Raw genomic sequence first — 25,662 nt, 5'->3', positions numbered from 1 at the left:
GATAAAGGCTATGGGAGTACTTTGCAGATACATCGGTACAGTGAGAGAAAAAACGGACCTCCGATCCCTAGGTGGAAAAGCTGTGAACAAAATACTTTGCTCTTTGCCTTATGAGTAGTTATTCAAAAATTAGCACAACTGTCCCAGGTGTGAATGATTGGTTGAAACAGGTTCTGTGTACTGTTGAAAATGAAAAAAACACAGGAGGCAGCAGTTTAAATGTCCCTTTCTCGAGGAGCAAGAGACATATTGCTCTTATATACAGAATTCCGTATCAGCGTACCTCATTACAGCCAATTAACAGTACATTCATTGCTTTATTACCAAGCTGCATGCAACAAATTTCCACTGAAAAGACAAAAGGTTACTTCTGCACTAAGCAATGTAAACTTAGAAGGGCAACAAAGCAACTATGGAATATGGTAAAAAAGATACTCCACATTAAGTTAAAGGAAGAAAAAAAACGGTGCCTTTACACAAACATTTTTTAGATTCAGAACTTCAATTCCACAGTTACAAGCAAAAGTAGGCAAAAAAAAAGAAATTTTTGAGCAAATACTTGATTTTTCACTTAAAGTGGGAAAATTCAGTACAACTTGCCTCCATATGACATCAAACAGAAAACATAGTGACTGACACAAGCCATCACCTCCTGAAGATAAAACCAGGAACTTAAGTAATCAGCATATTAAATTTGTGTAGTAGTTATCCTTTCTGCATACTTTCACTTTTACACACACTGAAAAACATCAGCTAGTCTTCAGAAGGCTTTAAAGAGGGTAAGAAAATTCAGGGGCTTCCCCCTCCCCCTCCGTCAATGAATTAATCCTCTATTAACTCCAGATTAAATCTTTGTACCTTGAATCCAACTTTTATATTTTGAAACTCACATACATGTTGACACACATGGATCTGTGTCAACAACAACTGCTTCCTAACACCTTCAAACCTTTATTTCCAACTTTGATACAGCTGAACATCACCTCTTGATATTTGTTCTCCCTCACTTTTTACTCATTGCTAGTTCTTCTGACACTTTAGCCTTTCCACCAGCAATCTTCCGGCAGGTTTAACTTTTCATCTTCTATAATACTCTCAAAGGTCCATTTTTATTCAATTACACCTCTTCATCAAGTATTTCCCTGACTAGCCATAGCCCAACAGTGAGATGCTCCAGTGGATAAGTGTTCCTCTAACATTTACGATGAAAAACTCTATGAGCAGTTTTTCAGAACATTTAACAGAATCAGATGCACAGGGTACCTGAATCACTTATTCCAAATCTACGACAACTAAATTGTTTGACTCACAAAGCTTCAAATGCCCAATCGTTTTCTGATACCGTTAGTACAGCTTCTTCTCCATAAACATGTAAGTTTACTTTCTCAACTGTACCTCTCCTGTTTTAAGTATATTCTAAATGATCTTCTTTTTACTTAGAAGTCTTAATACTTTGGAAAGCACAAAGACTCATATTTCCACCTAATCACTGCTAAGAATAAAGCACAGATGAGTCAGGTTTTAATTAAAAAAACCCAACTTATTAGCTTTATGACATCCCCTTTCTTCATACATAAAGCTCTCTTCTAATTTTCTACCAGTTCTAGACCAGAGAGGGTCTGAAGTGAGGGCAAAAATAGAAATACTGTAGCTTTCTGCTTTAGAAAGAACTATAAGATCCATGCTGTGATCACCATACTTATTCTACATTTGTCCTACATTTTGTTTAAGATCTCACTAAAGCAAGCATCCCATTACACCATTCAGTATTTTTTAAAAATAAAGAATAGCATTAAAAAATCTCCCCCAAACTAGAATAAGTAGGGTTTTTTTTTTTTTATTTCTGGAAGGCTAATGTTGATGTTTGATTTAGACTAGTTTCTCAAAAATCAGGAGCTTGAACTGAAATTTATTCCACAGACTATGGCTCTTAAATAGGCTCTCCTATATGGAATCTCTAATGTCTGTTACGATGGAAGATCACACTGACACCCTTCCTGCAGCCGAGGCATTAATCATGTCTCTCTGTCCCCTGTGTAGACAGCCATGTTCACAACTTGTACAAGTTTAATTATTCTTCATAACTTCTCCCATTTGAAAATCTATTTAAAATCAGTCAGTAGATTCAACACCTATAGGGAGGGAAAAAAAAATTACTACATTTTGTTTCTGTAACAAGGCAACTAAATTACCTTCAGTTTAAGCAAAGGTGTTGCCCTACCATCCTCATTCCTGATCTTTCCTTCTTTTATGATTCCTATACTCCTTGGAACTTTCAAATCCTTGCTTACTTTGGTGACAGTCCCAAAGAGGGGATATTTAATATTACACTTTTTCAAGCCTTTAGGTATTCTATGAGATAAAGTAGCTTCTGGTTTCAAAACTTATGTTAAAGTTCCTCTGCCAGCACCCATAGTCAACAATTTATTTTCAGCATAAGAAATATTGCTAATTCATAATGAAATGCTTCATTGGTACAAATCAACTTGCTTAGCCATATTATTCACTGTGAATGATTTTGCACTCTAAATATAAGTTTAAATATATATAAATGACTAAAATAAGCATTAGAAGGTATTAGCTGCAAACTTCACTGTTTCACTTTAAATACATGCCTGATATAGTAAAAATAGTAAAGATCAGCTTCCACTCTTCTCATGCAGTTAAAACAATTTTCCTGAACCCTTAAAAATTAGCTAATAGTAGTATATAATGCAAATATAATGTAGGTTTATTAATTCGCTGTCTATTAAAATACAGCACACACTAAGTATTTCCTTGGGCACAGACGGTTCTTTTATGAAGACTTCACTATCTCCTTTCAGTCTGCTCTGTTCTCCTTATAGATTATAATTACTAGCTAAATTATGAGAAAAAGAAACAACTCATTGCACTGTACCAATTATGTGTATTCATTTTCATTTTGATATTCCTTCATTTTGAATATACATTAGAATGTACTGCTCAAGATAGTTCTGAAATTCTGATGTGCCAATTCAGGAACTGAAGAAGAAAGGATCCATAGGGCAAAACCTGACTAGAATCTACCTTCATAACAGGTTCACTTTCACATTGTTTTTCTACCAAAGACAAACCAGCAGATAAAATACTATAGGCACATACTTGTCCTTCTACAGAAAATTATAAACCCAAAGTTCATTAAATCCTTAACCTAAAACTTTTAAAGATTTAACAGATAGACCTAAGATGTATTCTTCTGGTTTTCAAATCGTTTACTTCGCTTTAGACTATGTAATTTGCAAAAACAAACATTTGGAAACTGGAATGAATTTACTTCCATCTATGACCACTTCCTTTTCCATAAGGGGATGATAATCTAACACAGCCCCGGAGTGACAGCCGCAGCTTCTGCGTACTAGTTACAAGGTACATGGGAGCTAGCTATGGGTTACATATTTTCAGATTTCTTTGGCCTGTTTCGGCTAGTCTTCCACAAAAGTTTATGCATTACTTTCATGAAGCAAACAGGAAGACTTTATTAGCTGATCTCTACGTGGAGGCAAAGTATCTCACACTGACCCTCCACAGCATGTGCTATTAGCACTGTTCATAAACTTCACCGCCTGCCAACTTCAACAAAGGAGCACCACCCTTAAGAAGTAGAGTACCAAATTAAATTAACTGGTGTCAGAAACCCAAACAAGAAAGCATTTGTAACTGCAATGCAAAAGATCTGCTGGTGCTTTTGGTTACATTATGGTATCCAAAGAAGGTCAGACAGCTCTTCCACTGCAGAGTTTTGTAAGACTACCCATCCCACTGCAAAACAGCAAATACTGCCTTCGCTCTGCCTGCCCACAGCTTTATTGGACAAATTTTTTTGGAACTGAAGAAAAATGGGATGTGAATATTGAACATTCTTTTTCCCAAGCATTCATGTATAAGCTGAATACAGTCATTATTAAAATTCAAAAGCTGTTCTAAAAAAAATACCGTTATTGTGCTACTTACTGAAAATGGATGTTTCTTCTGAATCAACTATACATGCTGTCAGTCAGTGAAATGACAGCCAGCCATCTCGTAAAACCCAACCAAACTCTGGTTTTGTTTTTGCTTATAATGGCAGAGCCCCAATTTCAATAATAATGGATAAAATGAAGTTACCAGTATTAACAAGTATTTTATTTTTGCTTATTTTTTTCCAACAAAACTTGTAGTAGAAAAATAAAAATGTTGAAGTTATGAAAAAAAGATTATATTGTAATAGTAAATTACGCATGATACTATTTTTGTTTCACTTACAGAGATAATCCAATATAAAAAGCAGCCCTTTACTTGGGCAGCCCTTGTTGACGAAGTGTTAAAGGCATTTGCCATTCTAACAGAATAAAAACTAACGCCTTGAAGTGTTATCTACTCAGGCCTTTTAGCAAATTTGTTAACACTTTTAGGTATATTACTCCACCTTTCTCTTAGTGTGAACTGGTATCAATTATTTAGCCAATTTTATTATGTTATTAAAATACCTGCTGATTAAATGTGAACTAAAGTGTCATTTTAGAGCACTGCTCTTTATTTGTACTATTTTACGTTTATTCAAATAGGTATAGAACTCGATTAATTACACAAGCAATTGAGAAATATTCCACATGTGGAGACACTTTCTATTGTTTAAAAGGATCTTAAACACTGCTCTAGTGTCATGCTAATACCACAAAAGATGATTTTGAAACAGCTATACCATATCTCAACAAAGAAACTCAGTTTTGAAGAGGCAACTGTAATAAAAAAGGCAATGAACTAAAGTGCTGCAGAGCAAATCTTAGCTTTATTGCACCAAGCAACATATTTCTGTCTAAAACTAGAACTGCTACAATCATTACTACATTTTTTTTTTTAATTTTTACAACTGGAAATAATTTAAATGTGAACACAGAACACACAAGCAAGCACTGACCACTCTAGTGTTTATTTCTTTCCCAGTAAGGTAAAAAAGAACCTTTTAATACTTTAATTTTCTGAGTATTAAACAACTAGTGTGAAAAACAAGCTGCATGTAAACTATTTCTACTGCCTCTGCTTCAATGACTAGCTGAGGCAACCTGTTATAGGAGGTGTTAATTGGCAATAGGAGTACAAGTCAGAAGCATGTTCCCCATCGTCCTAACCCAGCAAGGCTAGGTCATTAAAGTGGAAATGAATTCTTTCATGCTGACTTAACCCTTTCAGTACGTATTTTCAGCTGTTATATCTAAAGACAATTGAGAAAGATTAACTAAAAAAAAAAAAAACCAAACACAGAACAAGACAAAAAACTTGCATTACTTTTGAATTAAAAAAAAAAAATTATTCACCCCCTCCACTTTTTCTTCACTTTCCTTTTCTACCTCCTCCAAAACAAGTGTTTCAGATAACCATGACATTTATTATGTAGGCAGCGGGGGGAACGGGCATCTGGGGTATAAATGCAATGACAACCATTGCAAAAAAAATAATTTATCATACTAAAGGATGCATGCAAAGATCAGGCACTTAAAGTGAGCTAAAATTCCATTTCCTGGAGGTAAATCCAACAGCAGGCGTATAGCTTGGTACGAAGGAAAAAAAATGTTATAGAAGACTACCCGCAGAGAGGACACAAACTCGAGCAAGCGTCCAGAGGAGGCAGAGGTATTAGTGATAATAAAAAGACCTTAAAAGTTCACCAGAGTACCACTGCTCTTCTCTACTTACCCTCTGTCAGGAAGTGGTATAACCTGATGATATATTGACATAAAGAATAAAAGATTTCTTAGATCAGCATAGTGCTTTTTACACATTGCTAAGCCTAAAAATCTAAACAAGATTGCGTCTGTGAAGCAATTCTTTCTGTACCGAGACAATACACTTACAGAAAATACCAACTTGTATTCCATCAGTGGAAGTGGTGATGAGAGTAAGCCATATTCCCAGATCTCAATGGTTCTGGAACACTGTCATGACAAGCACCAGAAGCCATGTATTGAATTTTCCACAGTACAGGAAGTTAACATGATCAGTCATGACAGAGAAAATGATCCAGTTCATAATGACAGAGTTCATAAAAAGGGAAAAATATATTACTTCGCACTGTGAATCACACACTAATTAGCAGTAATTTGAAATTTTATTGCAGTTTTCAAGCTAGTACACACACAATTTTACAGTTAGTTCCACATCAACAGGATAATATTTTTAAGCTAGCATTATGTCTAAACAGTTTGTATGTTTAGGCCCATTTTTATACCAATTATAATCAAGCATACATAATAGACCACAAAATACCATAAGTCTCAACAAACAGCCTAGATTTCTGAAAGGATCACATTGTCTTGTTACACCATATGTCAGATGAAATAAAAATTGTAGTAGTATGTTTAGTCTCACAGACTCCAAAATGGAGTAGAGATACTAGGGAAATATCATGGTATCAATTGCTACTTTAAATTAAAAATATCTGAAAAAAAAAAAAATCTTAACAGCTTAGATAAAAAAAAACTGCCTCTATGTTTTACAAAATCCTCTCTTCTAAAAAAAAGCTTATCCAGGTTCACATTTACAACAGAACTTACATTATATTACTCACTTACAACAGATCCATAAAAATCCATATAGATGAATTTGAAATACATAATGTTTCCCATCTCCCCTCCTCTTCAAAAACGAAAATTACAGAACACCGAACATGGTATAGCTTTGAGCAATGGGTTAAATAGGTTGGGATCACCAGTTTGCAAACATCTCTTCAGTGCAGAGTCAAAACTTACCTTTCCTGTTTGTTTAGTGTTTTTGTTTCTGTAGTTTTTTGTTTCTTTTAAATTAAGCAGAACTTCAAACAAAAATAGTCTCTAGTTCACTGGGACACTCCACAGAGAACCTGGCCAGAATCTTAGTTAAAGAAAGAAAAAAGAAAGCAAGGAAGCCACTAACAAAATTCAGCTTATGTTTCCATCCTATCCATCTGTCAGTAATATCTCTCACACTACTAACAGTTTCATGGAAGAAGTACAGTAATCCACCAACATGACCACATGCAGAATTTCCCATATACTTGTAGAATGTAATGTGTTTTATTCATCTAATTGCCCTAAATTGTCAAAATTTTAAAAGGTCTTTTACAAAAAAAAACCCAGTACTCCCATTTTCCAATACTACCATTGAAAATACCCTCAAAGACTGAGGCTTAAAGCTTACTAAGAAAAAAAAAAAATATTTAACAGGATTTGGCATCAAATGATGCTAGTTGAATTTATTTTGCTACAAGGTACCTTACAGAAGATCATTCTACTTAAGACTATTCTTTATTAGAAAAAAAAAAGAATTTATTACCCAATATTAACGTGTATTCATGATATAGTTACTTACATATATCACCTTGACGCAATTTGCAATAGTCAGACTTTCTGCAAAGTTCCCAACACAACTCTTGCATGAAATGGCTGCTTAAGTGTAATCTTTCCTGGTTCTAGTGTTTCCTCTCCCTTTACCCCACACAATCTACACATTCACTAAGACACACAAAAAATCAAGGGAAGGTATGCTGCAATAACTGCAGTTAATATTCCTTATTATCAAACATAAGGACAATTTGGACTAGGTGATCTTTAAAGGTCCCTTCCAACCCAAACCATTCTATGACTCTATGACAATATTATGGTTAGTGAAAAGCCGTTACATCAGGGACACAAAACAAATTCTTAGTAACATTCTACGTGTTTTTGAAAAGAACTACTATTTTTCACAATCTCAAGCTACTGGGGATTAAAGAAAATTCAGAAAATAGAAAGGTCAGTTTCACTCCAGAATAAAACCAGGACTAACCTGTTACCTATTCCTATCACCATTACAGAAGGTATTGGGATTTAGAAATGAGAGCTGCAAGGCAGATAACAAGTCACCATTTGTAGATCTTCTCTGCCTCCAGAAGTCTTGCTTTAATGTAGACTTTTAATTACCTTATTCTAGACACAATTCTGCCAAGAAGGCAAGGCAGCCCCCAGCAGGTGCTGTCTGCAGTCACCCTAAAGTACACTTTGTGCAGCAGAGCCGTTAAAAGGGATTTACTCAATATGTAAAAGAATGCACTGAGTTCTATACTCCCACAGGCTCTCTGTTGTGAAGAGCTGGTCCTCTGGAAACAAGCAGGTGAACTGGGAGACTTGGTGGCAATAGTTAGTTAGAAGGTTAGTTGTTTGTAACACTTCAAAACAAACAAACAAACAAAAATACCACACCACTGTTAATACAAGAACACTTAAAACTTCCAGGCAAAACCAAAGATAGCCCTTCTACACTGCACGAAGAGGAGCCCTTGTTCAGAGGTGCTGCATAGTAGCATTGCAACTTAATATTCATAGCATGGGACTTCAGCAAGAAGACACAATTTCTAAGAGAAATAAATTCAACTTGATCACTGTAAAGGGTTTGTTTCCTGCTTACAGAAAGGAATATTACAAGTGAACAGGTGTATTGCAAAAGGCACAAAGATATCTGCTCTTGTTTAGTCTTTTTTTTTTTCCTGTTCTTTCTCATTATGGCTACACTCATTCCTTGTCCAAGCTCCATTGTCTCTTCTGGGGAAAGTCAGCTGGACTACACTGGCAATTAAACTGAGGAGAGAGAAGCTAATTGCCTAATTATTAGAAATAAGAGAGTTTAAGATCTGAGGCCAAGAGGAGGTAGCTAAAAATGGTCTCCAGAGTTTATAGGAAAATAGTAGATCAGAGGAAACTGATAATGCTCAGATACAACTCACTAGCTTTGTTATTTTTAGTTTTATGTTTGTTTGTAATTAATAAGGTATGACTCTAGTGCAGCCCATCACACTTCAAGGCAGCTTTAATACCACAAAGTACATACTGTGTTGTATGTACAATCATATGACTGTTCCTAAACCAATTCTAGCATGTTTCTCCCTCCCTCTCCCATGAGCACTTCTGGATATAAATCACATTATCATCACTCAATTGTGTTTCAAATGTAGGAAAACTATACCCAGCCTCTAGCAATCCCCAACTTTCAAATAAGCCTACGCTAGCCATGGACCTCTCACCTTCTCAGTGTAACCAGACGCAAGCCACACCAGTACCCTAAATTTGATATGAACCTTCAGATTGAACAGCCCTGTATAAAAACACTAAGCAATACAGTGAAATACTCATCCCAGTCAATGAAACTAAACCAGCACAGTTTACTGTGCTTTTTTTTTTTTATTGTGGAATTTTTGTGGAGTTTTTTGTTTGTTTGTTTTTCATTAACCCAACTGTATCCTGGGCTGCAACAGAAGCAGCATGACCAGCAGGCCAAGAGAGGCAATTCTCCCCCTCTACGCCATGCTCTCATGAGACCCCACCTGGAGTACTGTGTCCATTACTGGAGCCGCAAATATAAGAAGGACATGGACTGTTGGAGAGGATCCAGAGGAGGGCCACAAAGATGATAAGAGGGCTGGAGCACCTCTCCTGCGAGGACAGGCTGAGAGCTCAGGCTGCTCAACCTGGAGAAGAGAAGGCTCCGGGGAGACCTTATAGCAGCCTTCCCGTACCTAAAGGGGGCCTACAAGAAAACTGGGGAGGGACTTGTGATAAGACAAAGGGGAACGGCTTTAAAATGAAAGAGGGTAGATTTAGGTCAGATATAAAGAAAAAAGGGTGGTGAGGCACTGGAAAAGGTTGCCCAGAGAAGTTGTGGATACCCCATCCCTGGAAGTGTTCAAGGCCAGGTTAAATGGGGCTTTGCGTGACCCGGTCTAGTGGAAGGTGTCCCTGCCCAGGGGAAAAGTGTTGGAACTAAATGATCTTTAAGGTCTCTTCCAATTCAAGCCATTCTATGATTCTACTATACCTAAGGTGGTTTTTCTCCTTAAAATAAAATATTCTGGATACATAAGCTGACACTGAGACTTCCTACAGGCAATATCATAGGCGATCAATTAAGCCTTTTGAACCTTTAATGGGAGTTGATGTTGGATGGTTTTAATGGATGAAAAAATGTTTGGCACTGAGAATTTTTTTCTGTTCTTTAAAAGGGTTGATAGTTTCTGGGGAAAAAAATACCCAAATTGTATACCATCTCAATTTGAATTCTAGAAATATTAACATTCTTAGTACTTGAGAACTTGACTAGAAAATATCTTGACTAGAAAACATCTTAGAAGCAATGGTACAGAAATGATGCACTATTTTAAGAGCTTTAATTCAGATTTATTCCCCTGGCAGAGTATTCTCAAAAGCTTCAAATGTGTGAGAAGCAGACAATAGTGTATCACCACAATTCAAACCACACAAAGCATATACACCCAGGAGACACAGGAAGGAAAAAGGCATGCAGGTGTAACAGACACCAAGATACCAAAACACTCTGCAGCTTTCCAAAGGAAAAATACACTTAATTACATTAAATACAAAACATTTGCACCCTTCAAACTAAAATACAACCTGTTTCAAGAATCAATTAACCAAAACAATTTTCATTAAAATATTAAGGTGTTGGGTTTTTTTTCCTGGTTGGATTTTCAGGTTTGGGTTTTGTTTTGTTTGTTTGTTTGTTTGTTTTGTGGTGTTTTTGTTTGTTTTTTGAGGTGGGGCAGGAATAGGGCTGTTAGGGTTTGTTTTGGTTTTCAAGTTTGTTGTGGGTTTGTTTGTTTGTTTGTTGGGGGGGGGCGGGGGGGGGGGGCAGCAAGAGTTTGGTTTTGTTGGGTTCCCTCCACCCTACAGGGAATCTTAGCATGCAGATTAGCCAGCTAGAACACATCATTTACTCTTATTTTACCAACTCTTATTCTGAAGTCCCGCAGAATACTGAGCCAGTAGTGCTCTTTTCTAATAACCATCCTGGCTAGATCAGCAAATGAAACAGAACTTTAGATCAGTGGCAGGTCTCCCAAGTTCCCACAGTGCCATAGATTTACTAAATGGGATCAGCATGTTCTAAAAAACCATGATAATATGAGAGAAAAAGGTTCCACAGCACCAAGCAGTGCAATGTTTGAAACCTCATAATCAAAGTGACAGTTTTCAAGTGCCATTTACAATGCCCTAATCTGGAAACATCCCAGCTAACCCATCTGATCAACTATTTCACAGATGGAAGCACTTGATGGCTAATTGGCAAGTCCATTATTAAAATAAAATAGTTATCTGCACTTTCATTTTCTGTATTCCAAGTCAAGGTGTAAACACTCCTTAAAAGACATGGGTCACTTCTGTCTCTCCCTCCACTCCCATTTAGATTTTTCCCTTCCCCATAGCCATCAAATACGTTAATTCAGAAATACAGAATCAGTTTTCTTTTCCATTTATTGCACTAGAACAGTTGTCTGCACCAACAGAGCAATGTAAATTAATATCTTCAAAAATTCATTAAATAATGAAAAATTATTTTAACAGTATTTTTTAAAAGTATAATTATTTCACTGTTTTCTATCACATCTGGATTCAGAAAAATAGAGAGGAAGCGTCAGCATGGATAAGAACTTGCACAGCTTGGATTATTGTTCTGAAAGTGTTGGTGTGAGAGAGTGCTCTGCTAAAAATGCACTTGATTTGCTCACTCTTAAACGGTACCCAGTAGGACTGCCTAATAGAGGCATATGTGGAACTGATTTCACTAGAAAACAATAGCTCAGTGTACAAAATGAACAGGAGTGTTGCTCCAAATTGCTGCCTGCTACATAAGTAGAATGCTTTTACGTACCCCACAAAGCCTGTTAATTTGTCTGCAGCAAATGTACAATGCAAAGTAAAGTACTAAATCACTAGCGAAATTCTGTGGTAGGCAGTATTCCAGGAGGATGAACTGGGAGAAACAGGAAGGAGGAGGAAGAGAGGAGACCATATAAGAAGGAAAACAAGGGTATTGCCAAAATCTGAACTCCTATGAACTACAGAAGGGAAGTTAAAGTAATAAGTATTTTGTTTGGGACAACACAACACTCAAAACTTTAACTGTCCCCCCCGTGCTGTGCCCCCATCTTTTTAAAAAAGCTTCAATCACTCCTCCTTATGTGTATATGATGCAAGCAGGAATTCAAATGTCTACAGTACCAGACATGTAAGACAAACAATTTCTGCATGACACAGTGGTGCAAAGGTGGTCTTATTTATTATGTCAAATTCAAAACTAAAACCAGTTATCTTCCCATGCAAAGAACACAAACTTAATGACCAAGTTCACTGTCAGAAAGTACTGTAGGTGGCACAAAAACTATCAGATTCTCTTCCCTCCTCTCTTGTCCACCTACTGCCCCATGAAGACAGTCCTTTGTCCATCTAAGACTAAGAGAGAAGAAATGGCTCAAAATTTCTAAGCCACTGGAGGGAAACTTTATTGTTGAAATATCACTTTAAGATCACTTCCTTGAAGATTGGTTTATTAGCCATATGAAGACAGGCTTAGGGTCGATGGAATTCAGCACTCACCACCTCTGGACAACTCAACATTGAAGGCCAATCAGCCACTCAACAGCATGCTGAGGAAGCAAGTAGTAAGAAAATAAAAGAACCATGAATTCACTGAAAGCAGTTTTCAAGTGGAATACAAGACACCAAAAAAAAACTTGAAAAGAAAGTTGTAAAAACATTAATCCAAAGAGCACTTGGGATAACATATTTGAGTTTGGAAATGAAGAAAAACAAACAACCCCAAACAAGATAATAATCAGAAGAGGTGGTTTAACCAAAGGGAAAGAGCCCAAGAACTGCTGTTCAAGAAGGTAAGGCAAGTCAATGAGAAAGAATTCCTTAGCAAAGATCAAATAACAACTGCGCTGACCAAGCATTTGCTGCTACTTGAAAATGTCACAAAGCAAATCAAACTGACTGTTAGCAGACCTTACGTGATGCAGTCATCTTGCTAAGCAAAACCCTAGCTATAAGCAAAAAAAAAATCCTCAAATTGTGTTATAAAATTACTTTGAAAATGCTTCTCTTTTTCTACGAGACTCACACATAGATGATTCAAACATTAGTAAGAATGACTCAGTCACAGATGTTTTTACTATGTTCAACCTTAAAAGCAATACCTTCAAAGACAGAACAACTGTGACACAGCAATAAGCAAAACAAAAAGCTATGTACAGTTGTTTAAAACACTTTCATGCAAATGAATTTAATAACTTTGTTTACTCTCTAGCAGGAAAGTATATCCAAGAAATACTCCACTTCTCTCTTCCACCTCAAAGCCATCTGATTCACTCTGGATTATCTCTCAATTATCAATCAATACTCAGAACAGAAGTGATTTTTGGCGGTCCGCTGAAACATCGTATTTTAAGGACATTAAATTATTCTTTTTGAAAAGCCTTCCTGCTGATTCAATAAACCAAAAGACTACAAAAGTAGTCAAGATATCTGATGCAAGCAGCAACTTGCATAAAGAGCAATTCAGTTTTCTGCTTTTTTTTTTAATCCAACACATACTCAGCAATTCATTGAAGAGACAATTCCATATCTAAACAAACACAGAGCAGCTTTGTAGGCCAAAGCTGCCAGAGGAGTTCAGCGAGCTTCTTCTGAATGTTAAGTTCTATTGTCTGCCACAATTTTCTAGCAAGCTTTAAGTTAAAGCTGAGAAATTCAGCAAGCAGTAGAGAGTTAACTGTAAATTTGAAAAACAGCTTTGATATGCGTCAAGTTCAGAGAGGACTAAGAAGTGAAAGCTTGAGTGATTAGATTGCACAGATGTTAAAAAAAAATGAAGAGTCATGAAGCAGGCTGGCAGCTCAGAAGAACAAGAGAAATAACTGTTTAAGAAAGTGAAACTAAAAATAACTGAGTGCTGCTTGAAAATTCACTAAGAGCGTGAATAGAATTTTAGCTATAAAAAGGAAAAAATATGCATCAAAAGTTACAGCTTATTTGGCAAAACACCTAGAGGCTGTAAATCAGCTTAGAATGTTTCACCAAATGCTTCAACCACTCCTCTCCTAGTTATACTGGACACAAACACACTACATACAACCAAAAGAAGCTGTGTGCTTAACAATTTCAATCATCCCAGAAGCAAACTAACACACACATCATGAAGCTTAAGACAAATGGAACAGATTCCTCCAGAACAGGAGTCTGGATTCTCGACTAGAACAGAGCCCTGGAGGCAGATGAGGAAAGCAGAGAAAGGTCAGCTACTGCAGGCAGCCAAGACTACAAAAGGAAATTACACCTAGTGGTAGGAGAAGCCATACAAGGTGTGTAGGTCTCCCACTGGAACAGAACAGCTGTCAGGGAGGCCTTTTTGCTGTGAGTGGAGTTATAGAAATTAGGACAACAGTGAACAAGATAAAATACAATAAAATACACAGACAGGTAGGTACTACTACCTGAAAGTGATAAATTCAACTCGCATTACCTCCTGAAATGTACAGGTACTTCAGTATCTTATAATGCCCATCACAATGTGATCCAAGGACTAAAATCTATCATTTATGAAGGAGCAAGTGGGTATGCTCAGCCATTTAGAACAATCTTCATGTTCTGAAAATCTGTATGATTCGAAATTCATTTTTTTTACTTTTATTCTGCATTTCAAATGCTTTGCAATCCAAACTTTAAAATGTTCAGACACCAAATTAAAGGTTTATAAACATTCTGTAAATTCAGTGCTAAAACAAGAGTTCATAATGACAAAAAAAAATACAGTCAAGCTATAACAATGTTTCGCATGCACTTATATAGCGTCTCTAGAGTCAGACATTATTACTATGAACTCTGGGGTTTAAGTTGTTTTAAAATATAATAAAAGAAATATTCCAGAATTGGTTAATATTAAAGAGAATATATTGACAAGCTATATACTAACCTGTCCCAGCCCAGGCATACCTCCTCCAAGTCGCAGAAGTCTATCCATATTTCTAGAAAAATAGAAACAAAGGAAAAATGTTCCCAAGCTCTGAAGTGTTTACTAAATTGCTATCTATATAACTCACCTTCAGTCACTCAGTATGTCAAAAATATTGGTGGTAATTACAACACAACATCAGACTTCCTGTTAATTAACACCACATATTAATTCAAGAAGCTGTCTTCCATGCTAATTAACAGACCTTGTTTTAGTGCTTTGGTTTCGGGTTATCCCCATTTCTGACGATGAGCACTCTTGTCAAACTTTTCAAAACTTTCCTATCATTCAATTAACTGGGGGATTTTTGTTGCTTAAGAACAGCACCTACATCCAGGAAGCGCCTAAAACTTGTTAGATATACAATCAAGTTTACTCCTATTTCTTCAGAAAGCATCAATAAAAATGTGAAAGTAAGGATTTTAGCATCCTCATTAGTAAGTTCTGTGCTAATTAACTTACAGCTTGTCAGTTATCATCAAACTACATGTGAAAGACACTGAGCAGATTATGGATCTCTGAATTAGCATCAAGAGCTTTTTTTTAATGAACTCATTATACTAAAAGAAATACTGTAAAGCAAACATTTAGTGTGTGTATAGTTAGAACACTAGTGACAGTACAGTCATTTAATACATTTCCAGTGTTGCATGAGCCATTGCTTTAGTGCAAGATTATTTCAATCAATGCAACTAACTTGTTACTCGGGGCGGGGGGAATCTTTTTATCTTCCAACTTTCAAAGGAGTGATCTCCCGGAATAAGAACTGTTAAGATGCCCAACTAAAAGAATTAAACTGATATTTATTTGTCTGCAGTTTATTCACTTTCTGTTGTTGAAAAGCAGTCCACTACTTAATTGTGGATCTCTAAGTAAGGGTTCCATCCCAGCTGTAACAGACCTTTATCTTGCTTACTTGGCTTTTTCAACTTCTTAGCTTCATACAACAAAACACAAACTAAACAAAAGCTCCTGACTATTACTTTTTAAACTGCTGCTTTCAGCAAATCAAGCCATTTCCAAGGCTTACAGAAATTAGTAAATTTTACTAGCTTATTATATTTGTAAAATAGAAGATAAAAAGTAATGCATGATAAATTATTATCTTAATCGCACAAGTTTCAATACAACACAACAGTCTGTTCAGATGATATAAGAGCAACTGAGAACAGCAAGTAATGATATTTTCAAAATACATTCATCCTCCAAATGCATGTTACATTACATTACACATAACAGAATTATACACATAATTTCAACAGACTGCATTAACAACACTAATTCAAGAATCTTCTTTTAAAATTAATTATGCAAACCAACTTTGACATTACCATGAAAAATAAATTTGCTTTGTATATTAAAAGTCTTTATGTTGAAGGCAAGTGTAATCTCATTATTCTTCCTGAATTTGCTAATATTTTCACTGGCTAGATATTAACAGGCTTTATTTCAGTTTAAGTTTAAAACAAGTATTTTAAGTTTCTTGTTAACACACAAAGAGGCAGTATTAGAACCTACCACTAGACAAGATTATCTAACTCCTACTTTAATCATGTATGGAATCTCACCCATTTCAAACAACAATATCTAAGACACATGGATCAATAACACTTGCTCTATTTGCTAATTTCACTTTCCTAGTTCAATGCACTAGCAAACCATTTCGCTTCATCTGATTCACTCCCTTGGTTTTGTAGAACATGCAAACCCAACAACTGCAGACTCAACAAACAATAAGTACTTTCTTAAAGCTACCTTGGCACTGTATAAATTAAAAAGGAGTTTATTAAAGGGTCAATGGTTATGCTTTTCTTTTCAGAGAGTCATTGAAACTAAGCTTCTTTATTACAGGCAAAAGCTGCATGCAAAGTGTACATACTTTTCTATCTTGAACTACAATGAATTCCAAATCAAGTTGTAGGATTTCCATGGAAAGGTTAAGTTGCTGTTTAAAGCTATTATGTAAGTACATGGTAAATGGCTTCAACAAAACACTCAGGAGTACAAATTAACGCCAACTACGTTTCATTTTACCCCTATGTGGTAGATACTCCTCCATTGAAATTCACTATGATTCATCTTTCATGACACTAACGAGGGCTGAAGAGTAACTGAGAAGTAGATTTAACCTACTAAAATTATCACTTTAATCAATCATGGTTGTACGTTTATTTTTAAGAAACTTTAAGAAAAGCTTTATGGTTACTATTAAACTGGTCTTTCCTACAACTACAGCAACTTCCATAAGCTGATGAGGTGTACCACCTATGTACATTTAAGAAATAATATTGAATAACAAATCTTATACCCACTTACATTCCACTTTCACAATTGAGAAGAAGTAGTTATTTCTAGTTAATTTATGTTTTATTTACACATCTTATTCCATTTTCTAACCCAATAGAATAGTGCATCATTTATAGAAGAATATTTTGCAGTATTAAAGTTGTATTAGACTAATTAGTTATACAAACTGATTATTTATCAGCATAACTTTCCAGGGTTTGGAACAATAAAATCTCATTGTCTTACTGAACTGGAGGGATTTAGTATTTCCCACCTAACTATCACAGACTAGCCACGGAACTGAAGATGTTCAGATTCTCAAGACAGTATCACAGAGAGAAAAATCTCTGCACAAACCAGTTCTAGGTGCACTGCAAATTACTTCACTAGCTCCATGGCTTGACTCTGGTTAGACTTTTGGTAACTAATCCTTTACTTTCTTATTTGTAACTGAAGTTGTTTTAGTAGGTTATAGTATATTTAGACCTAAATGTATTTGTTTACTCTGTATAAACATCTGAATAATTTAGGTTAGTGATCCAAATTAAAACCAATTTTAATTTTTGGTAATCCACTGTGCCCAAATATTATTTTGGTCACTAATCCAATCTATGAAATAATGCTTTTCTAAACTTTAGAACAGCTTGAGAGAATTTTTTAGACCTTAATTAAGATAACTTAAGCATTTACAAATAAAGCAAATACACATTTCTAACCTGGTGCTCAGCAAGAGGTGATCACAGAACAAATTCAGCAGCAGCTCTCACTTTTTGACTCTAAAGATGATGCCAGTAGGTTTCTCTGCTGCAGAAGGAAATAGAAAGGAGGAGAAGGGCAGAAAAATCAGTAAAATTTAGAAACAGCAGCACATGTAAAAAGAACTGTTACATTGATGACCTACAAAAGGACAAAGCACCATTGAAGAATAACCCAAAACCCACTTTTTTTTTTTTGGCTTGTACCATATAATCCCTGGAAGCGGTACATGCTATGTCTTAACCAAGCATCCGTAACACTAAAAGAAGTTTCTAAGCTCCTCAAAATTACATGGACGAGTATTTAAATAATCCATTTCAGCAACTTATAGCTAAACAATAATTAAAAATGCTGTTAGAAATTGAAGATTTAAATGGTCCTTTATTACTATTTCAGAAGAACTTTACTGTAGCTAATATGACCTAAGCACAAAGGTAAAGAGCAGCCTGCAGGTATGGAGAGTATTCTTTTTGCTTTCTGCAGGAGCAGTTGGTGTGACTGCAAAGTCACGGAGCCTTTTAGGTTTGCCTGAACTCAGGCTGAGAAAGGCTGCTTCACCTTTGGTTTAGGAGTTAAAAGTCACGTTATCCTTCTCTCAGAGAACACTGCCCACTAATTGTATCCACTCAATCATGTTTAGTGCAGTGTTTTAAAACAGAACTGTGAAATTACCTGTGGCCATAATTTGACAGACTTTTTTTTTTTTTTTCCAATGTCAATGTTAACATAAGGAGCAGTGGGGAAACTGCTGCTGCTTACCAACTTGATGCTAGCTGCTTTCCCAGTATTGCCAGGACAGCCATTTGTGCAGCCTTGCAGTAAACTAGATAGGCTAACAAAAATGTTTTGAACCCTGTTGACTTCTCTGAGAGGATTCACACTGCATTCCAGAAACAGTTGTCTTGGCATAACAGAAAAAGAGGCCTTGGAAGAGCTATTTGCTTCCAAAACTAATCCAGACTCCAGAAGAAATGTATGTCAAATCACTCGTTAATCTAAAGCTGCCCAAAGAATGTCTTTAGGTTTTGGTTTGGGTATTTTTTAGTAACCGAGTTCACTTAAAGACCATTCTGAACCTCACCTCAAAGTATAAGAGCAAAGGAAGATGTGTTAATCGTCGAAAAGTTAGAGGAGAAAGAACATATCAGAGTTTCTCAGTGCTGACAGGCTGGTGTGGAATTCCACCATGAAGAGAAGAGTTGCTACATTTCTGCCAGCTTTGCACAAGGAGATGATCCAGGAGAGATCAGAGGGGACAGGACGACAACAGCCAGCAGTTATAGTAGCACAGGCTGCAACAGAACTGCAGCCAGTTCACAGACAGGCCTTAGAGTCACAACCCAATTCACTTCTAGCTAGCTGTCTGCCCAGGGGTCTTGTCTTCCCTTCCTCACTTCCTACAAGGATATCAAAGAAACAGATCTCTGAGCTGAGTCGGTTCCCTGGGGGAGGCACACAACATGGTAAACTATAGTTGAAGATCTTTCCCCTCTCTACTGCAAAAGGCTAGTTTTGATTATACGCTTACTTGGGTTTTTTTCCCCCTATAGACACATACACATATACTTAGAGATATATACCCACAAAAAAAAAAAACCCACAGAAAAGCAAACAAATAGTTCACAGAAGTCTCGCCTCCTTTCCTTCCAAAGTCAGAAAAAGGTATTTTGGTAATATTTCCTTCTGTTTGTAAGGAAGAGTTATCAGTAATTGTCTAAAGTGAAGTCTTAAGGAAGAGCACATGTATCAAACAGTTCCTTATCAGAAAATCGCAGAAAGCCAGTTATAATCATAATAAACTTGCATTTTGCTGCACTGCAGGATTTGGATGATATGCACTCATCATTGAGATCAACGTGGCCACTGACAGCTTAAAAAAAGTAAAGTAGCTTCTCTGCTTGTGTATGTCCAATAGCGAAACACCTCAGCTAAAAGACCTTGGTCATAGAACGTATTTTAAAACCTCAGACCTCCATTGTTGCAATTTTCTTTTAACCGTCCTGGCTTCAAAAGGGAAAATTCCATGGTTATTAATAATGCAGTGGAAGTATACATAGAGCATCTCAAAACTCATCTGAAAACAATTTTTTTTTTAAATAAAAGAATAGCTTTTTTTTTTAATCTATCTCTAATATTTGTTCATAATACTACTTTTAGATAACTGTAATAGTTGGCAAGAGTTGTGCATTTGGAGAGATCTGGTTCACCATTCAGTTTTTGGTTACTAATTTCAAGTCACTTTAATGCCAACTTTTAATAATGAAAACGTTTTTCCTTAGGGATGAAACTATATAAATGCATTATGTCAAATGTGTATATACATAGAGGCATAAACCAATAGTTACTGTGCTCATACTTGGCATGTTTCAGCACGTATTTTGAAATCAATTTGAAACACAATCTTAAATTACTGTGTCTTTTTGCATGAGACACATGAGTTTCACACTACACTGCACAATTTTTATCTAGCATTAACACTCCATGATGCAATCCCTCAACAAAAGAGGGTTCTCCTGGGCTGACAACTTTTGAGTTAGTAAAAAAAAAAGAAAAAATTAGCTTCAACATATACATATATGAAAGAGAAAACACTGGCTACTAAACTGCTCTATCAGTGGAGAGAGTATCAGGTTAGACTCAGGTCACAGCAATTTACTCCACACTTTGCAATTTGTACACTGAGTGACTCCATGCAAATAATTTCATCTTTCATAACTCGGTTTCTCCACCTGAGACTACATACTAAGCTTCGTATAAGCACTTCCAGATCTCCTATTGAGAAGTTCCACATATAGCAGATGGATTAACATGTTATTAAGAACAACTAAAAAGCAGTTTAAGGGTTTTACTGCAACTGTAACAACTTCAGCTTTACTAGGGCTGATAAACAGCTACAAAGGTAAATTATTTGAGGAATTACATCTTGCAGAGAAACATTATTTCAACAAGAACAAAAGAAAATAACACTGCAGGTAAGAATCACCAAACACTGAATGAAAGAAACTAACCACAACAGAGACTTCAAATGTAATAAGGGCAGGATGTCTATCTTCCTGCACATCTTGTGTGAAAACAGAGGAAAAAGAAAATTACCATCAATTCTCAGTAATCTGTTAATTAAAGCTAAACATTAACTATGCCATGAATTAATGAAGTCTCAGTACTGCACGTCCAGAGCTACATGATTATTTTTCTTCCATACTGTGCTCAGGTCTGTAAACCTGACGTTTCTGAACTGTATAGACCCGAATCTCAACAGACCTGAGTTGGACTAGAAGGCAGGCAGGTTAGCTTCGCAGACTCTGCTTTTTGATTTTGAGAAGCACAGTGAACCTAATTCTACCACATTCAATGCTGAGCTGGAGTTACTGAAGTAATCCAGATGCAGGCAGACTACCCTAAAGCTACGTAAGCACATCTACATCAAACTCACAAGGAAGGGAAGATTCATTAATCAATCACAAAACCACAGAAACCCACAAAAGTAACTTTAATTTTTTGCTATACGTCAAGTAACGAGCTTCTCCAAAATCTGCAGAAGAGGGGCTAGGCACACAACCACTGTGGAACAGTCCCCCACCACCAACTCCAGAAAGTACTCAACACACAGGTTTTCTACTATTCAAGGTATCCTACCCACCTGTCCTTTCCCATCATCCTAGATATTAAGACACAATTGTAGCTACTATTAGTACACACTTCATAATGCCTATCAAGGTTGAATCACTTCCAAGAAATTTTACAAACTATTTTTTTTTCTATTATTTAATGTTAACTTTGAAGTATGCTCTAACTTTTCATTTCCTTAACCACAGGTATCAAATTAACATCCTTTGCATGGCATGTTATAGCAGCTGATGGAACACAAATTTTCCGTTACACTATGGGTAAAACTAAGTGACTCAGAAGCAATTTATTTGCAAGCCAATGTCTGCATTTCTTCACAAACACAGATCATTTCCTTGTTTCCATAACACAAGCTCACAAACATTGCTCTTCTCAGCAGAATCTTCTTCCAAGTGTACTCCCTATATCCAGGGCATACAGTACAGCTTGGATTCACAAGGAGTGAAAGCTTTAAGTATTAAACTTACAAACCTGTCAGACTTTTCAGCTTGCCTAGTACCTTTTCAGCTATATACAGCTTTCAAATACATTTGCATAAAACTTTTTGGTTTAAAGTCAACCTCAATCCTTGTTGTTTTTCTGGTTTTCCACAGTGTACTGGAAACAAGCACAACTTCAAGAGATGACATCAGCACACACTGAGATTTGTCAACTGTTTACAAGTATCCAACTATACCACATAAATTTGTTCTGAAAACGATACTTCAGTCTGCTGCATACTAAAAGCAGCACTGTTAGTTTTGATTTTAGCTCATTTTCACTTAATTCTGCTTCACCTTTCCTGTCACAGATTAAAAGATTTCCTCTCCTTCATGTACTCCGGGCTTTGCCCTCGCTTCCCCACCGCTCCGTAACTCCAGCCGAACAGTGCAGGGGAGCGTCGCACTGCTTCACTCCAGAAGCAGCAGCGTTCCAACCCGTGAAACTCTTCTGAAGGGAAACAGACGGACTGCCGCTGCCCGCAAACAACCTCGCCCTCGGAGGCACCGCCCGCGACTCTCGGCGCCCCGAGACACCGGCCAGCGGCTGCGACCCAGGCGCTGCCGAGCCAAATCCGACAGCTGCCCCGGCCCGGAAAGGAGGCACAGCCGCCCTGGGCCGGGGAGGCGCCGAGGCGCAGGCGGCCCGCTCCAGCGGCAGGGCCCCCCCGGCCCCACGCCGCTCCCCAGGGCCCGGACGCCTCGCTCCGCCCGGTTACAGCCACCCCGCCCCGGCACCGCCGCCGCCCGAAAGCGGCCAAACTTTCTTCGGGCGCAACCAGCACAAACGCGAGCACGCACCGTGCATTCCACGGGACCCAGCGTGTTCCTCACCCGGGCCGGTTCCCTGAGGAGAGAAAACTGCTCCCGGGCTCTCAGACCTGCCTCGTCGCCCCTCCCGCCACCCTACGCGGAGCTCGGGCCCACTCCCGCGGGCCCCATTCCCGCCGCCGCCCCACGCCGCAGCGAGGCCCCAACGGACCGCGCCAGGCCCCCGAGTATCCCCGTGACGAGGACGCCCGCCCCGCCGGGCCCTCACCTCCGCACTGAGCTCGCCCCGGCCGCGCCGCCTCGGCCCCAGCCGCCGTGAATCAGCCGGATTTCATTCAAACCGAGTCCGCCCAGGCCTCCGCAAGGACTTCCCGGTTCAAAGGGCACGCGGCGGGGGCTTCCGGTCTCGCCGCCCAGGAAGCGGGGAGGGTGGGGGGTGGGGGGGGTGCTGGGAGCCGTGGCAACGCAGCCCGCCTGGCAACGGCGCGTGCCGCCGGCGGGCCCGCGCTTGGCACTCGCGCTCGGGGGCAACCGCGGCCGTTAAACCGTCGGCCTTCCTCTGGGAGGCGGAGCCAGAAAGGAGGCCTCTCCCGCTCGTCACGGGGGCGCGTAGGCCGCAGGTGGCCGCAGCGGTCTACGGCGCTGCTGTGCAGGCTGGCCCCAGGACCGGCGAGACGAGAGGGCGAATTGTGGCCGGCCTGCGCCAGAGGCCACTGAGAGCCTGGCGGCAGTAGTGAGAAGGGGCCTCAGAAGCCCCTGAGGCAGCGGGACGCTGTGCTCGCACCCGCGTTGTCCATTGTCCTTTCGAGATTGTGCAGTAACAAATGTGTAGCTGTCACAGTTACTCGGAGCTTTTGGGAGCAGAGATCTTCAAAGGGACGGGGTCCCAAAGTGACACAGGCTGAACCGCTTAAACTGCTTTGCTGTAAAATGCTGTGTCCATAGCTCAGAATTGCAGCTGGATTGCGGTTCAAATAACTAGACAATAGGATGGCAGAAGAACCAAGTCATCAAGTCAATTAGGACTGAATTGGAGTCAATCGACTGAATTAGGAACTACCACAAAAACAGTATTACAGAAAATAAGAGGATTTAGAGAAGAGTAATAAAGATGGTCATATGTATAAAAACAGCATAAGCATGAATGGAAAAGACTGAAAATTTTTGCGGTATAAAGAAGACAAGTAGGAGATAAACAGATAAAAGTATGCATGCTGATGAATAATGGAGAGAAGCAAACTGGAATTTCTGTTATCCATACATTAACACAAGAGCAAAAACTCTTTTTTAAATTAAAAGAGGAAAATCCAAGGCCGAGGAAATACTTTTTCAAACAATATGTGAATGTGTTGTGGAACTTAGTGCCTCAGGAACTTACTATGGCTAAAACAATACTATTTTTTAGAAGTTAATTTACATCTAGTTAATTAAATGCTACAAATCATTTAGAAAGTATGGAACAACTTAAGAATCCATAAAAGCTTAGGACTATGTGTAAAGTTTCTGCCATGAATGACCAAGAAGAGCATTATGGCTTGTTTTTGAAAGCTCCTTTAAGTATTGAGAATGTAATATTAGAAGATGGTCAGCATTTTCTGCTCACAGACAACTACATGGAAGCAGGTGAAAAGGTACTATGTTACAAATTATACTGAAATAACCTTTGACAGATAGAGTCACCTCTTCCATGATGCTTTAGCAGACTTGGGAGTCTTAGGTTTTTATACCAAGATGTGTAAAATGTATCAAAAGAAAGAGAAAGTGAATTAACATGATAACTGCTATTCTGCTTTTGAAGAGGGGCAATCTTTTTGAAAAACAATATTCCTTTAATTGTCTCTTCGTCCCTTTCTAGAGCTTTACTAAGCTGAGGGAATCACAAAAGTTAAAATTTCCAAAAGATTCTTAAAACTAAAGGCTTAAAATGTAGTTTATATTGTGGGTCAGTCATTTCTTTTTCGTGTTGCTAATGGAAAGCCTATTAGTGCAGTTTACTGCACTAATTCACAACCAAATTATTCAGAAAAAAAAGAGTAAAGATGTATATGTGTCTGTGTGTGTGTGTGTATGTTTATCTATGTATGTTTTTCTCATACAAAAGAAAACTTGCACCCTACTTTGAAAAGGGTGTTACCTTCTTTCTTATTTTAACCTAGCAAAACTTAGCTTCTGCAGTCTTGAAACTGTATTTTGAGAATTTTGCATATTTTAATGTTCTCAAAAGTCATTAAAATTATGATGTGGTCAAAGGTTCTTTTTTTTTTTTTCTGAGATTACATAAATGAGGTAAAGCATTAATTCAGTTAATTGAAATGCATTATATATATTCCTGATTTGTACTGTGCTTTTGAGAACAATCCTTTTATTCCTCCATGTTAACTGGAATTCTGACAACTTAATGAGAAATACTCATTATACGTTGATTCTCACTCTGCAGTCATATGTCTTTAAGGAACTCTGCACTTATGAAAAAAGAAACAAAAATATTTATGAAAAGTGGACATTCCTCTGGATTAATGCATATTACAAGGAAAAGCAACATAGTTAGGTCTTTGTAGTTTACCTATACCCACTGACTTAAATGAGCTATGTCATTTCATACCATGTGAAGATTTGGCCCTTCTCCTTTGAAATAAAATGTGAAACAGACTTTCATTGTTATTCCTAATTACATTTCAAGTCATAGTATTCACTTCTTAAATATATACATTTATTGGAATTTTATAAATAAATATCATTACAGAAGAAGAAAAAAAGGAGAAAATAGGAGAAATATTTACATTAGAAAGTATAGTGAATTAATTGGATATATAGAAGCAGTATCATAGTTGGCACTTATGACAGATGGTATTTTATATTTTGATATAAAAAAGATATATTCTTAATCATATATGTCAAAGAAAAGAGACCATATGTTGTTAAACACTTC

The 25,662-nt window shown here is 37.6% G+C and overlaps 1 protein-coding gene across 1 annotated transcript in view; it reads right to left on the bottom strand.

The window, feature by feature from the left end:
- Window positions 1-23,161, bottom strand: part of PSMD14 (proteasome 26S subunit, non-ATPase 14) — a 48,881-nt gene extending 25,720 nt beyond the window's left edge. The window contains exons 1-3 of the mRNA XM_086750941.1: window positions 23,002-23,161; window positions 17,817-17,904; window positions 14,776-14,827 (exon numbers count right to left, since the gene is read on the bottom strand). Coding sequence (XP_086607067.1) covers window positions 14,776-14,823 — 48 coding nt within the window. The 5' untranslated portion in view covers window positions 14,824-14,827; window positions 17,817-17,904; window positions 23,002-23,161. The remainder of the gene's footprint in view (window positions 1-14,775; window positions 14,828-17,816; window positions 17,905-23,001) is intronic.
- Between the last annotated feature and the right edge of the window lie 2,501 nt (window positions 23,162-25,662).

The sequence above is a fragment of the Chlamydotis macqueenii genome, chromosome 6, assembly GCF_036417535.1.
Source record: "Chlamydotis macqueenii isolate bChlMac1 chromosome 6, bChlMac1.mat, whole genome shotgun sequence".
Taxonomy (NCBI): domain Eukaryota; kingdom Metazoa; phylum Chordata; class Aves; order Otidiformes; family Otididae; genus Chlamydotis; species Chlamydotis macqueenii.
Note: the sequence above shows the minus strand (reverse complement) of the source record. Positions and strands in the feature narration are given on the sequence as shown.